The sequence below is a fragment of the Lagenorhynchus albirostris genome, chromosome 9, assembly GCF_949774975.1.
Source record: "Lagenorhynchus albirostris chromosome 9, mLagAlb1.1, whole genome shotgun sequence".
NCBI classification, from domain to species: domain Eukaryota; kingdom Metazoa; phylum Chordata; class Mammalia; order Artiodactyla; family Delphinidae; genus Lagenorhynchus; species Lagenorhynchus albirostris.
This window is the reverse complement of record NC_083103.1, coordinates 12,793,414-12,806,867: the sequence shown is the minus strand read 5'-3', so window position 1 is coordinate 12,806,867 and position 13,454 is coordinate 12,793,414. Positions and strand designations below refer to the sequence as shown.

The following is a 13,454-nucleotide window of genomic DNA, read 5'->3' as shown; positions in this document are numbered from 1 at the left end:
TGTAATTAGTTTCCCTTAGGAAGTCACCCCTTCAGAATTCAAAACAGACACACATATCGCTTCAAAAACTTTTATTTGTATGAACAGTTCCTAGCTCTTGGCTTAGCTTAGAGCTTTTAAAAGAATAGAGACCTTATATATTTGAGTTTGAAAAAAGTTTCTGCGATTAATCAGAAATAATCCTTTCTACTTTCTGGCTTACTCCTTGGAATAAGCCAAAAATAAAACCAAAGTATACATTTCTTGACAGACAGATGAAAAACAACAGACAAACGTCCTAAATTCTAGGGTAGACTCTTGCTGGTGAAGGACACCTTCAGCTTAGTCCATTCTCCCAACCAAAGCCTGAAGGAGAACTCTTAACACCTAATTCTTCGTGGAAAAATGACCAATTAGCCACTTAACAGGCTATGGAAAAAAAGGAAGACTGGGCATCTTTCCTTCTGTCCCGGGATCAGGGGTGCTTCTATGTAACACTGATCAGGTAAAGAGGGGAGGCAGTGCCTAAGGGCGGAGAAGAGGCTTGCTCTACGTGCTCTGTAGGGAGGCACAGGATTACAAGGGGATGGCGAACAGGCTGGCCTACTCTCAGTTCAATCAGCCAGCTGAGAAGCAGCAGTCTAAAAAGCCCCAAACGGAACACCCTTATGAGTTCAAGGGTTGAGGCGCTGCCTTTCTAACATGTGCCAAAAAATAACATAGTACCTGAATGGGGGCCTCCGGGACTTTGAGTTTGGATGGGTAAGTGCTGGAGAAAGGGAGGGCAAAAGTCAGCCGCTCTTTCCCTCACAGCCTTAGGCCAACACAAACTGCAAATTGGTAAGCAGCACCTTAATGCCTCTAGTGACAGTTACAGCCGAAGTGGCAGGATCAAGTTTGTAGGTGTTGGCATCCCCCTTTTTATATCGGTCCCGAAAAACATAGATGCTCCCATTACAGCTGGCAATCTTCCAGAGGGATGGGGCAGAGCTCCAGGCCTCAGGAAGGCAAAGCCGGGTGAAGCTGTCTAGCAGCGGATTGTAGCACACCAGGGAGTCCCCTTCAGCCACGATGAACACCAGATCCTTATGCACAGCTGCGTGCATGCGGCCAGCGAAGGGCAGCACATAGGGTTTCACGTGACACTTGTCTGTCTCTGTGTCAAAGCACTGGATGAGTCGGGACGGTTTGGTAAAGAAGTCCAGGTCATTCTCCTCCCCCCCTAGTAAGTAGATGATCCCGTTGAGGTTGGCACCAGCGGCCCCTGACACAGCCACCTCTAACTGGGTTGTCTCAGTCCAGACGTTATCACCTACCCGATAATAGATAACTGCATTGGAGAGGGTATCCTGCAGCGTCTTGCCACCCAGTGAATATATGGCATCTTTCCCGGGCACAGACACCAGGGTGTGCTGGAGTCGGTCACGGGGCAAAGGCGCACACCATTCCCAGTCCACAGTGGCATTGTTGCACTTCCACATGCGCCGTGGGATGGACCCTCCCACCACATACAAGTCTCCGCCATGCTTGCAGGCTGCAGTGATCTGGTGGCACAAGCTGTTTTGGCCACTTACACTGATGGAGTCATCTTCTGCACAATGTAAGGACACAGCCAACGAGTGGGTACGAGATGACTCTTTCCCGATCAGGTAAATGTGTACATTCTCCCCAATTTCCTATTGGTGAAATTAAAGGTATAAATGGTATCTATCAGTTCTAGGCTAAGGCTCACTTGAGATACATATCCTTAAGGTCCTAGACCACACACTTGTACCTTGCTCTAACCTACTCTGCTCTAGTTACTGTGTGTCATCCTGACTCTCCTCTAATCACTTTCAGGCATCTTATGCTGAAAGAGAAAACCTGTTACACTCATTCCAGCCTTTTTTATAATTATCATGAGCTGCTACTTTGGATTATTAATGTAATGATGAGTAGTTCTCTCAAGGAGCTTTGGAGCCCAGAGGCTGGTGGCTTCTGGTCTCACACACACATCCTCCTCCCCAGCTCTTATCAGTTTCAAGCCAGAGACTTATTTACCAGCATCAAAGAGGCCAGGCCAATAAATGGCTGGAATGCATGGATATCATGGTGCCCAACCCTAAAGATATCTGCCTTACCTTCAAGCTAGTCCTGAGTGACTCTGAAAAAGCCTCTCTTTCTTCTTTATTAAAATTGATCCAGGCTTCTATTGCCTCTGTTGGGTTCTGGGAACATGGAACTCCATCTGTAAAAACCAGAGGAAAGGTATGGTCAATGGCAATCTGACAATCCAAAAGGGAAATTTAGAACAAGTGGCTTTAAAAACGTGAACATCTTTGTCAGACTACCACCATGTATGTATATGTACGTGTATGAGAAATTAACATAAAATTGCCTTGTTTCTTTTTTAAAAATAAATTTATTTATTTATTTATTTTTGGCTGCATTGGGTCTTTGTTGCTGCGCGCGGGCTTTCTCTAGTTGCGGCGAGCAGGGGCTACTCTTTGTTGCAGTGTGCAGGCTTCTCATTGCAGTGGCTTCTCTTTTGCAGAGCATGGCCTCTAGGCACACAGGCTTCAGTAGTTGTGGCACGCGGGCTCTAGAGCGCAGGCTCAGTAGTTGTGGAGCACGGGCTTAGTTGCTCCACGGCATGTAGGATCTTCCCGGACCAGGGCTCGAACCTGTCTCCCCTGCATTGGCAGGCAGATTCTTAACCACTGTGCCACTAGGGAAGTCCCTGCCTTGTTTCTTTTAATCAAAATGGATGATTTGATATTCTCCTACTTGCCATGGAAGCAATTTACTAGGCTACAAAACTCACACTTGAAGTATGGTTATACCTCACTTGTGGAGTCAGGATTGTTACCTAAAAATTGGAAAATCACTTGAGAAGCTTCTTATTTAGGTATCTTGACTCACTGTCAATTTACTTACCTAACTAGTCCCACAAATACATGCAAAGTACAGAATGGATGAGACCACTTACGCACAAGAGAGATTAGAATATAAATGCAGATAGCTCCTCACTACCTTTTGTGGCTAAGTGCTGCTGTTTTTTTTCTTTTCAATCCAAGATTTGTATATACTGTGAAATGTTGCTTTGTTTTCCTAGCCTCTTCGTCTGGAAGGGACTCTGTCTCTGATATCAGCTACTAAATCTCAACTTACTCTCTCTCAGAAGGTATCTAAATTCTTATCAAGAATAATAATGTAAACTAACACCAGGAAGCCTGAGGGTACCCTTCTCCTAAACTAGAACATTCACTGAACATCATACCGGTGTAGCTGGGTATGATGTTCCCCCTCTCTCAACTTACCAGAGATGATATCAATGAGTAGACGATGGGGCAAGTGGAGAAATTCCTCTGTGCTCTGCAGCTGGGCCAGGTGGGCCTTGGCACAGTGCTTGGCAGCAGTGTAGAGCTCAGGATCACTGTGTCGATCTGCCAGCCACATCACCTGAAGACAGCTGTCCACCTGCACTGTGCGGGCCAAAAACCGAGAACACTCCTCAAAGAGAGATGTCAGCTGATACATGTCTGACACCTCATATATTTCCTGCAGCTCCTCAGCTCGAAGTTTCACGGTCCCATGGTAGATATAATCAACCAGGAGCTGGAAAACAGACTCGCTCACATCCTGCAGCACAATTACCCGGTTGTGGGCCTCCTTCAGGTTGGAAGTGAACATGGACCGGAAGAAGCAACTCTGAGCTGAGAGGACCAATCGGTGGAGCTGAAACTCCCGGCCTTCCACTGAAATGGTGACATCAGCAAAGAGCTCTTCCTCCAAACACAGTTTCATGATGCCTTGAGCCACACGGCCTGAGTGTGACCTATCTTTGAAAGTGTAGTTCACAAAGTAGTTCTCATCCATGGATGCTCCAGGCTCCTCTGGTGATTCCATGGTAGTAGCCAACTTCTCTCTCTGCCAGTTGTCTGCAAAACACCACCACCCTGAATAACTGAAGTAGTCCATAGCCACAGCCTATGAATCCAATTGTCCAATGCAGGGAGGGAGAAGGGAAAAGTGAGGGCACAGTCGGCCCAGATTAGCCTTAGTCCTGGCCCTGTTAATGACATCTCTGATGTTCTCCTTCAGCCAAAGCTGGACTCACGCTCTTGCAATGACATCACATTCCTAATGAAATAAAAATTTCGTACTCTGGGTGTTTCCCTGAGAAAACACGGAATACTCCTTTCCTTTATGTAACAAAAGGCCTGGTATTTAGGTCAACACATGAAAGCAAGGGATTGGAGAAAGCCTATGATTTTAAAAGCCTGGGAAAAAGCCTTACTAACCAAATAACTATTAGCATAAAACTTGTGAGGCTCGGGGCAGCAGAACCTGACAAAAAGATCCCCATGTCCTTGTGGCCAGGTCCCTCTTTCCCCGCGCAGGGAATCCAGACCTTACAATCTGAGGTTTGTCCTAGGACATCTCTCAGATCCACGTTTGCTCTTTTCTGAGCCTCTCCCCGGCACTTCTCCGCTCGTCCTAATGACTCCCCAAGGCTTCCTCCCAGAACTCGAGACGGAGCCCAGCCGTCCCTAGCACGGGGCCCGAGGTAGCCCATCGCCACGTGCAGGGTTCCCGCTCCACCTGGAGTCGCCTGGGAAACGGCCGCTAGGGAAACCGTTCTTCTCTCCCCCTCCCCCTAGCCTTGCCCAACGGCCCTCATCGAAAGCTTAGCTCAGGGAGCGGGGGAGGGGTGTGGAATGTGGAACCCAGACTTCTCGCCCCTTCTTCTCTCACCAGTCTGGTTCCTTAGGATCCTTGCCTTCTCTCCAGCCTCTGTCACACCAAGCTAGGGCACGTTCACGTCACGGTTTCCCCACCCGCTGGCTTCGCTTTCTCACCTGCCTTCCCTCCTTTCATTCCGAAGCCCGAAGCCCGGAACCCGGAACCCGGAACCTCTGCTTCCGACCCCGCGTCCGCCCGGAAGAAGTTCTGTTGCACACTTCCGTTTCCGGTCCGTGCCCTTGGGGCTCCGTGTCCTATGGATCTGCCCTCGGCTACCTGGAGTGCATCCGGGGAACATGGCGGCGGCGGCGGCGGCGGCAGCAGCGGCTCGGGGCTGTTGGCTGGGGCTCGTGGGGTCCGCTGCGCTGGCCAGAGGTGAGCAGTGGACAGCTGGCTGAGGCCCGGGGCAGGAACGGCTACACGCCCAGCGCAGGGAGTTCCTCAGGCCTCACCCTGCGCTTCGGTGTCTATCTTCCCATGCAGTGGCCTGGAGACCCTTGGTGCTGTTGCTGCCGGTGAGGAGGGAAAGCGCCGCGGCAGACACGCGCCGTGAGTATGTGCGGGTCCGGCCCTTCTCGGGACTACAGGCGGGGCCCCGTTCATTCCCTTTGTCAGATGTTTGCCCTTGTCCTGGGCTGCCCTCCCCTGCGTTTCCTGGCAAGTCTCTGTTTGTCCTTAGAGAGCTGACTCCAATGGTCCTCACTCTGCAGAGTGAGGCAGAGTCGGGCCCTCCCTGTGCCCTTAGGCCTTTCTGTTATGGTCCTGTTGCCCCTTGTCCATTTCCATGATTCCCTTTTTCTCTGATTAAACTGGCATCTCTTTGAAAGCAGGAAACATAAACTTTGGGCCTCGGAGTCTTGTTATAATAGTAGCCCACGTTACTTGAATGCTTACTGTGTGCCAGGCACCTTGCTAAGCGATTAATGAACGATTATAGTCTCCACAACAATCTTATGGGATAGATAGTATTATGCTCTTCTACTGTAGAGCAGGAAATAGTCCAGAGAAGTAACTTGCCCGGGATCACAGCACTAGTAAGTGACAAAGTAGGCCTGCCTGCTGCCAAAGGCAGAGAAAACAGTTACTCTGCGGCCTATGATGTGTGGTTGCTCCGTGATTTAGTGTTGTACGAATGAGTGTACGGAGATAAGTTACAGTCAATATAAGCCAAGTGGGAGTCAGGAAACCTGACATTTCCCTCTTTCTGGGCCTCAGTTTCCTCATCTATGTCAAAAAAAAAAAGGTTTCAACTACATAATCTGTGATGGCTCTTCAGCCCTGAAGTTCTTAGCTGGAGAACCTGCTATGAGCCAGATGCTAAGGAGATAAAGAGAAGCAAAAGTTCTGATTCTCACACTTAAAGAGCTTCTAGTGTGGTAAGAGAGCTGAGACATATGCTGCTTTTAGCAGAAATGCAGGCATTGTGAAGGAAGAACCATGGAGTAGTTTTGAAAAGGGTCAAACACCCCAGCTGCAGTAATAAGGTGAGTCTTTGTGGACTGGGTAGGTGGCATTTTCCTTATGTTTTCATCACTTCCTGTTCCATGGAAGAGGAAGCTTCCACTTCACCTTTCTCAACGTTCTGCAGGGAGTCCTGACTGGGAAACGGCACCCCTTACAAGCTCAAGAGACTGAATGCAGGGCTGGCTGCTGCCTTCTACTTTCCTTACTTAAATATGCCTTCTCCTTCCAGCCACTGTCAGACCACAGAATGATGTGGCCCACAAGCAGCTCTCAGCTTTTGGAGAGTATGTGGCTGAAATCCTGCCCAAGTATGTCCAACAAGTTCAGGTAATATTCACTACTGTTGTTCGGGTTTGGGTCAAGAAAGAACCATGTTGAGACTTCCCTGTCAGTCCAGTGGTTGGGACTCCACACTTTCGATCCCTGGTTGGGGAACTAAGATCCCACGTGCCACGTGGCACGGCCAAAAAAAAAACCCAAAAAACACTGAAAGAAAGAACTGTCGTCTTAGGGCATGTGGGAGTGGGCAGCCTGGAATCAAACCACAGACTCCTCCATCCCAACTTGGTCTTTTTTCTCTGCCTTTAATCGGGAGACTCCAGCTGAAGTTAGCTGCTCCCTCTGTAGCTTTGTTCCTTCTCCTCTCCTGTTCCATGTCTGCAGGTGTCCTGCTTCAATGAGTTAGAGATCTGTATCCATCCTGATGGAGTCATCCCAGTGCTGACTTTCCTCAGGGATCACACCAATGCACAATTCAAATCCTTGGCTGACTTGACAGCGGTGGATATCCCCACCCGGCAGAACCGTTTTGAGGTCAGTCAGGAGACTTGAGGTTTGGAGAGTAAAGGAGGGAAAGGGGACAGAACAGTTTTAGGGTGATAGCTACCTTTGGGAACCATAGCCTCCTTAGTTTCTGTTCAGGTCAAACAATACAACACAGCAGTTAAACCAGGGCCTCGGAATCAGGCAGACTGAGTTTGAATTGTAGCTTTGCCATTAGTAGGCTGTGTGGCTTCAAACATTTTGTTTGATTTTTTCTGAATTTAGTTTTCTTATGTGCAAAGTAAGTACAAAAAAAGCATAAAACCCCCCTATCTGATAGGGTGGTTGTGAGGATTAAATGAGATAGTACAGGTAGACTGCTAGCACACAGTAAGTTCTCAATACGTATAGCTATTGTTATTGTTAGTATGGTCATCTACTTTCTGCCAGATCCTGGGATTGAGAGAGAAATAACACCCAGTACCTGCCCTCCAGGAGTCCCCCACACTCTAGTGAGGAAGAAAGACACATAAAACAGTTTACTGTAATAACATAATTCATGGGATATTATAAGAACACAGGAGAGGCACTTAGCCCTGTCTAGGAGGCTTTTATGAAGGGAGAGAGAAAGTTTGTGCTGAATCTTAATGGATAACTAGGAGACCAGGAATTAGCCCAGTGAGGGAGGGCAGGTCGGGAGGCATCCAGTAGCATGAGCAAAGACAAGCATGCTGACAGGCTGAGCTATAGGGTGGCTTAGGCCTTTGGAAGTAGTTGCAAGTATAAGAGCATCTTGAGGTTTTGAACTTCGGGACAGAAAGCAGGTTCACAGGGTGGAACTTTAACCCACCCTGTATCCTCATTATTATGCTCCCACTCAGGGACTTCTGTCCCAGACCCCTCAGCCTGTGGTCCTCTTGGTCCTCCAGCTCCCTCCATTCTCCCTAGATTGTTTACAACTTGCTCTCTCTACGTTTCAACTCCCGGATCCGTGTGAAGACCTATACAGATGAGCTGACACCCATTGAGTCTTCTGTGTCGGTGTACAAGGCAGCCAACTGGTATGAGAGGGAGGTGAGTTACTGGACGTGGTGGACCCACCTCTGGGCCGGAGTTGCAGAACTGATTGAAATTACTGGATACAGTGCAGCCCCTCACCCTGTGTTGGCTGTGATGGCTGGTTGCCTGAGTGCCTCTTTTTTCTAGATTTGGGACATGTTTGGAGTCTTCTTTGCTAACCACCCTGACCTAAGAAGGATCCTAACAGACTATGGTTTTGAGGGACATCCTTTCCGGAAAGATTTCCCCCTGTCTGGCTATGTTGAGGTAGGAGCCTTGGAACTGGGCAGCAGTCTGGGCAGGGAGGACCTGGTAGAGATCCTGGGCAGGAATTATGGCCATTGGATTGTGGTGGCTTAAGAGCATCAGTACTGGATTCCATCCTAGCTCCACTCTGACACAGTTTTGTCATCTGCAAAATAGGAACAATAATAGTACTTAACAATAGTAGATTTGCAGAAAACTAATTGATGTATGTTTAAAAGGGGAGTTTTGTAAATGTTCAGTTGATGTTAGCCATTATTTTAATGGTCATTTTAATGACCAAGACAGACTTAAGGACACAGCTTGTCACCAAGATCTAAAGTGGAGTATCTTTTTACCCTGCCCTGGATCTCTGAGAAGGCAAGACACTACATGTTCAACCCTTGAGAATGGCCAGAGGCAAGACCAGTAACAATTGCCTGTAAGAGCCTTATAAAGAATTCCAGTGCTTTACTTGACGATTGCAACATGTTGCAGGTTATTAGCAGGAAGATGGCTTATTATATACACACACACATGATTTTGTAGCAAAGTAACTTTTTAGAAATGTTGGGATAGTGGCAATCCAGCCCATCACTTCATACCCAAATGCTCCTGTTTTCTTAGTGTTTAGTTTAGCATGGTCCCATTCCCAGCACCCAGTTGTCTTTACCTTATCCAACTGATCTTCCAATAACAAGAAAAGCCATGCCACATGTATTGCCTTGCATCTTGGCAGTGATAATGCCAAGGCTACAGGGCCTGAACTTGAGTGCTTGCCAGCTTAGGTTTGTTGTTTCCAGCCACTGACTTGCTCCCTCATCATGGGCAAACGCTTACCGTCAATTTATAAGAGTGTGTTGAGGGAATTCCCTGGCGGTCCAGTGGTTAGGACTCCACGCTTTCACTGCCATGGGCCCACGTTCATTCCCTGGTTGGGGAACTAAGATCCTGTAAGCCGCACAGTGCAGCAAAAAAGAAAAAAAAAGAGTGTGTGGATGGGTGAGCAAAGTCAGTTCTGATGGAAAAGGAGCTCAGAGCTCCTGATGTGGGGATGGTGGGCAGGGGGGCCTGCCTGGGTGATGGCAGGGCATGAGATAGAGGCCATTTTAGACTGTTTGGGTTGTGATCTGATGGGTAACACAGATGGATGGAGACTTACAGAGGCTGGGACAGGAGTCAAGGACAGAGAAGTAAAGGGGCTGAGGAAGGCTTTGGGAAAGTGGGCCTTTAGTGGCTGTAGCAAGGTCTTCCTTAGTGCTCAAGCCTGCCTTTTTCTTCTGCAGTTACGCTATGACGATGAGGTGAAGCGGGTGGTGGCCGAGCCGGTGGAGTTGGCCCAAGAGTTCCGCAGGTTTGATCTGAACAGCCCCTGGGAGACTTTCCCTGCTTATCGCCAGCCCCCTGAGAGTCTCAGGCTTGAAGCTGGAGACAAGAACCCCGAAACCAAGTAGTTTCAGGGAAGGCATGTGTATCCTAGAAAGCGCCATATCTATGATTGAGCGTCCCTGTAAATAAAATCCTACTTAGATTCACCACTTCTGTGTGCTTTTTGTGATACGCGGGCCGCTCACTGTTGTGGCCTCTCCCGTTGCGGAGCACAGGCTCTGGACGCGCAGGCTCAGCGGCCATGGCTCACGGGCCCAGCGGCTTTGCGGCATGTGGGATCTTCCCAGACCGGGGCACGAACCCGCGTCCCCTGCATCGGCAGGCGGACTCTCAACCACTGCGCCACCAGGGAAGCCCTGGATATTCTTCTGAGAGAGAGATTCTGGAGCTGAAATTGAAAGTTCTCACAATCCACAGGGCTCAGGATGGGTGCGGCAGGGCCTCTCCTGAGAATTGGAGGGGTCTCAACGACTGCTAGAGAAAGCCCCTTGTCACAGCATACTGTCTGGCGGCAGCTGATGGATCCAGGGGCCTGGGTGGAAATAGGGCACCCTCCACCCACCCTCACCCTCATCCTATGCAAACAATCACAGGGTTCCGTGGGCCAACAGTCAGAGCCAAGAAGAGCTTCAGCTCATTTTGAACCCTGTGTCCTGCTCCCTGCAAGCTGACAGCCCGCCATGCTTGGGCTAAGGGAATCTTCCTGCACTCTGGCCTGAGCTGAGAATGCTGTAAGCTAGCAAAGGGGGTCCCAGTCTGGGGCAAAAAACAATCAGGAGCTGCAGGTCTGTCTGCCAGGAAGCAGCACTCCGCACCCGGCCAGTGTGCAGTCTGTTCAGCCCCTGGCCGCGTGCCTGAGGTGGGAGTGTTTCTCTGCCTGTCAGTGGGCCGCTCAGACAGCACACCAGGCAGTTGGAAGATCAGGCTTTGCTGCTGTTGCTCTTGGCTACTGAGGGGCTCCCTGGAGGCTGGGCTGGACTGGGTGTCAGGGGCTGGACTCAGCTGCAGAATGTTTTGGGGGTGACGACAGATAGTAGTGTAACTGCCTGGGCTCTTGCCTACCTTTTTTTTTTTTAAAAATTTAAAAAAATTATTTATTTTTGGCTGTGTTGGGTCTTCGTTGCTGTGCGCGGGCCTTCTCTAGTTGCGACGCGCGGGCTTTCTCTAGTTGTGGCGAGCGGGGGCTACTCTTTGTTGCGGTGCGCAGGCTTATTTCAGTGGCTTCTCTTGTTGCGGAACACGGGCTCTAGGTGTGCAGGCTTCGGTAGTTGTGGCACGTGGGCTCAGTAGTTGTGGTGCACGGGCTTAGTTGCTCCGTGGCATGTGGGATTTTCCCAGACCAGGGCCCAAACCTGTGTCCCCTGCATTGGCAGGCGGGTTCTTAACCACTGCACCACCAGGGAAGCCCCCCTCTTGCCTACCTTTTTGGAGGGCTAAGTCAGAGCTGTTTGCTACCAAACACCTTCTTCCTATTAACTAAGCATCCCGCCCATCTGGGCAGGAATAAGCTAAGGGCCTGACAAGCCAGGAGCCAGGCTCTTCCTGCCAACAACCACAGATTCCACATTTCTGTGGGATGGAAAGAGCCCCTAGGAAGCCAGAGCCAGCCCCTCCCTGTTAAGCACGGAAGAATGACATGCCAAGCAGGGAACGGCTGGAGCCTGCAGTGGAAGGTTGGAGCCCTGGTGTGTGGGAGGCGGACAGAGGTGCAGAGAGCAGCCGGGGAGAATAAGACTCAGAGGACGTGTGGGCCATGGCTGGGACGATGCAGTTCCTGGCTTGGTTAATGGTAGCCATTTGCTTCCTCCCTGGGGTGACTACAACCCAGCACCGTGCAGGTACCGGGGCCTTAGGGTGGGGTGGACAGGAGCCAAGGAAGGCTGCTGGCTGACAGCAGTTACACTTGGTCCTATCTGAGCCTAGCAGGGCTTAGGAACTGAGGGCATGACGGGTAGCAGGCTGACCTGCGCTGTGGGGTGGGGGAGAGAAAGGTGTGGGCCCCACCCAGAACCAGAAAGGTCGGGGTGAAGTGAGGGGAGATAGCCCTAGGTGCTCTCAATGGGCCTGGGGCTTATTCTGGCTGGTGTGCAAAGGAGGACCTCTTAACCTGCCCTGGGCTTAGGACAATCATTCCAAGGTTTAGGCAGCACCCCAGAAGAGGGGTGAAGGAAGCTGCAACAGACATCCTGCCTTGCCTGGCCTCCCTGCCTTGCACACGGTCACTTACCGAGAAGCAGGAAAGAAAGAGGTTCTTCTCAAAGGGGTCCTTGACCTTTGGGGAGGGTCACTGGCAGTTTCAGGTCACGCTGTCCCTAGATGATTATACAGGAAGGAGAAATGGGAAGTGAAGTGTCTTGTGACCCGTTGGCCTGGAGCTCTTGGCCAAGTGAACTGTAGAAGTTCAAGGAGGAGTCCTGGACGTTTGCCAAGACAGTATCTGGGTTTGGGATGATGCTTTTGGGATCACAAGACCTATGCCTTGTGAATGAGAGAGTGAATGTCAATGTGCATATGTGTGTAGGGGGAGGTGGACATGGGATGGCATTCCTGTTCTTTTGTAGATAGAAGAACCTCTAGGCACCCCTACCAGGCAGCTTGAAGGGACTCGTGGGAGGCTGGGGTGTTCAGGGTGGAGCTTGGCAGGGCCCTGACTCCTCTCTGCTGCCCCAGGGCAGCCCATGGACAGCACCAACGTGGGAGGTGGCCTGCAGGAGCCAGAGGCCCCGGAAGTGATGTTTGAGGTCTTTCCTCCAGCCTGGGACATGGGGGTGGGAGTGTCCAGATGTCCCTAAGCTCACGGTTGGGAAGGGGGATGCCTCAAGCTGGGGCTGCTGGGGGAGGGGAGCCAACCCAGCATGGGTCCTGCTGCCTGCTTATGCCCCCCCGGCCCCGCTCCCTAGGCCCCAGCCCACCCCTTACACGGCTCCCCTTGCAGCTGCTCTGGTCTGGGCTGGAGCTGGATATCATGGGGCAGCTGCACATCCAGGACGAGGAACTGGCATCCACACGTCCAGGCCGCCGGCTCAGTCTCCTCCTGCAGCACCATGTGCCCAGGGACTTGGAGGGTGCTGAGCAGCGGCTGCAGCAGTTCCAGGACCTGCGGAAGGGACCCCCTCTTAGCCCTTGGGACTTTGAACATCTGCTCCTCACAGGCCTGTCCTGTGTCTACCGGCTCCCTGTGGCTAGTGAGGCTCAGGAGAGAGGTCGCTGGGCCCAGGTCTTCGCCCTCCTGGCACAGGAAACACTCTGGGACCTGTGCAAGGGCTTCTGCCCCCAGGGCCAGCCCCCTTCTCTGGGGCCCTCGGCCTCTACCCTTGACCCCTTCCCCTAACCCTCCCCTTCTGCCTGTCATTCCCACCCCAGCCCCCTCCACCCCGCCCCCTACCTGAGCCAGACCCATCTTGGCCAGGGGCCTCCATCTGGCACCTGGTTTTTCCCACTGTGTTCGGGCCTCTAGGCTCGGCTTGTACCCCAGACCCCAGCTTACCCCTCCCCCATCTTCCCTGGGCCCAGGCTCTGGGTCCCAGGCAGCAGGCACAGACCTAAGGGCAGGACTTGCAGGCAGTGTGTGTGGCGGGGTGGGGGTGGGGGGCGGTGGGTGTAGGGGTCAGGGTTGAGAAGTGTGTTTAAGGGATGCTGAAAGGGAAGCTCCCAAGTGAGGCCAGGTCAGCCCCTCCAGCTCCTACCCAGGCAGTCCCATGAGAGGCAGAATCTACAGGAAACTCGTAAGTGCTCAGTGCCCAGTCCTAATGTAGACACCTCTTTTAAACCCAACCAAGGCTCTGGGGGTCCCTAAGCCTCCAAGTACCCCATGTGGGCTAGGAGAATAGGCT

General features: G+C 51.2%; 3 protein-coding genes and 1 long non-coding RNA gene across 7 annotated transcripts; 2 read left to right on the top strand and 2 right to left on the bottom strand.

Moving 5' to 3' along the window:
• Positions 1-62: 62 nt before the first annotated feature.
• KBTBD4 (kelch repeat and BTB domain containing 4) lies at positions 63-5,547 on the bottom strand. Of its 4 annotated transcripts, none has more exons than XM_060159154.1 (4): positions 4,821-5,547; positions 3,279-3,899; positions 2,100-2,206; positions 63-1,655 (listed from the first exon to the last, which is right to left on the bottom strand). In XM_060159154.1, the coding sequence occupies exons 1-4, from the start codon at positions 4,837-4,839 to the stop codon at positions 795-797; spliced, it is 1,608 nt and encodes a 535-aa protein (XP_060015137.1). In that variant the 5' UTR covers positions 4,840-5,547; the 3' UTR covers positions 63-794. The 4 variants fall into 4 exon arrangements, with proteins under 4 accessions (XP_060015137.1, XP_060015133.1, XP_060015138.1 ...); XM_060159150.1 differs by having other exon boundaries at positions 3,279-4,101; positions 4,717-4,883; XM_060159155.1 differs by having other exon boundaries at positions 4,717-4,883.
• NDUFS3 (NADH:ubiquinone oxidoreductase core subunit S3) lies at positions 4,938-9,767 on the top strand. The gene is made up of 7 exons (XM_060159157.1): positions 4,938-5,079; positions 5,188-5,253; positions 6,398-6,495; positions 6,832-6,981; positions 7,879-8,004; positions 8,137-8,256; positions 9,519-9,767. Exons 1-7 carry the CDS (start codon positions 5,001-5,003, stop codon positions 9,684-9,686), a joined length of 807 nt encoding a protein of 268 aa, XP_060015140.1. The 5' UTR covers positions 4,938-5,000; the 3' UTR covers positions 9,687-9,767.
• LOC132525806 (uncharacterized) lies at positions 7,481-12,853 on the bottom strand. The gene is made up of 4 exons (XR_009542364.1): positions 12,541-12,853; positions 11,849-11,933; positions 9,073-9,183; positions 7,481-8,401 (listed from the first exon to the last, which is right to left on the bottom strand). It is a non-coding gene; the product is annotated as an uncharacterized LOC132525806 (long non-coding RNA).
• FAM180B (family with sequence similarity 180 member B) lies at positions 11,260-13,181 on the top strand. Its single transcript, XM_060159158.1, has 3 exons — positions 11,260-11,459; positions 12,292-12,362; positions 12,557-13,181. The coding sequence occupies exons 1-3, from the start codon at positions 11,375-11,377 to the stop codon at positions 12,950-12,952; spliced, it is 552 nt and encodes a 183-aa protein (XP_060015141.1). The 5' UTR covers positions 11,260-11,374; the 3' UTR covers positions 12,953-13,181.
• Positions 13,182-13,454: the final 273 nt, after the last annotated feature.

Excerpts from the sequence above, each read along its gene's own strand:
- KBTBD4 (XM_060159150.1), bottom strand. The coding sequence starts at position 3,939 with ATGGACTACTTCAGTTATTCAGGGTGGTGGTGTTTTGCAGACAACTGG. Across the intron at positions 2,207-3,278 it reads ACTCATTGATATCATCTCTG|ATGGAGTTCCATGTTCCCAG; the intron begins GTAAGTTGAGAG and ends TGGTTTTTACAG. Across the intron at positions 1,656-2,099 it reads CACTCAGGACTAGCTTGAAG|GAAATTGGGGAGAATGTACA; the intron begins GTAAGGCAGATA and ends TTTCACCAATAG.
- NDUFS3 (XM_060159157.1), top strand. The coding sequence starts at position 5,001 with ATGGCGGCGGCGGCGGCGGCGGCAGCAGCGGCTCGGGGCTGTTGGCTG. Across the intron at positions 5,254-6,397 it reads CGCCGCGGCAGACACGCGCC|CCACTGTCAGACCACAGAAT; the intron begins GTGAGTATGTGC and ends TTCTCCTTCCAG. Across the intron at positions 6,496-6,831 it reads AGTATGTCCAACAAGTTCAG|GTGTCCTGCTTCAATGAGTT; the intron begins GTAATATTCACT and ends CCATGTCTGCAG.
- FAM180B (XM_060159158.1), top strand. The coding sequence starts at position 11,375 with ATGGCTGGGACGATGCAGTTCCTGGCTTGGTTAATGGTAGCCATTTGC. Across the intron at positions 11,460-12,291 it reads TACAACCCAGCACCGTGCAG|GGCAGCCCATGGACAGCACC; the intron begins GTACCGGGGCCT and ends CTGCTGCCCCAG. Across the intron at positions 12,363-12,556 it reads CCCCGGAAGTGATGTTTGAG|CTGCTCTGGTCTGGGCTGGA; the intron begins GTCTTTCCTCCA and ends CTCCCCTTGCAG.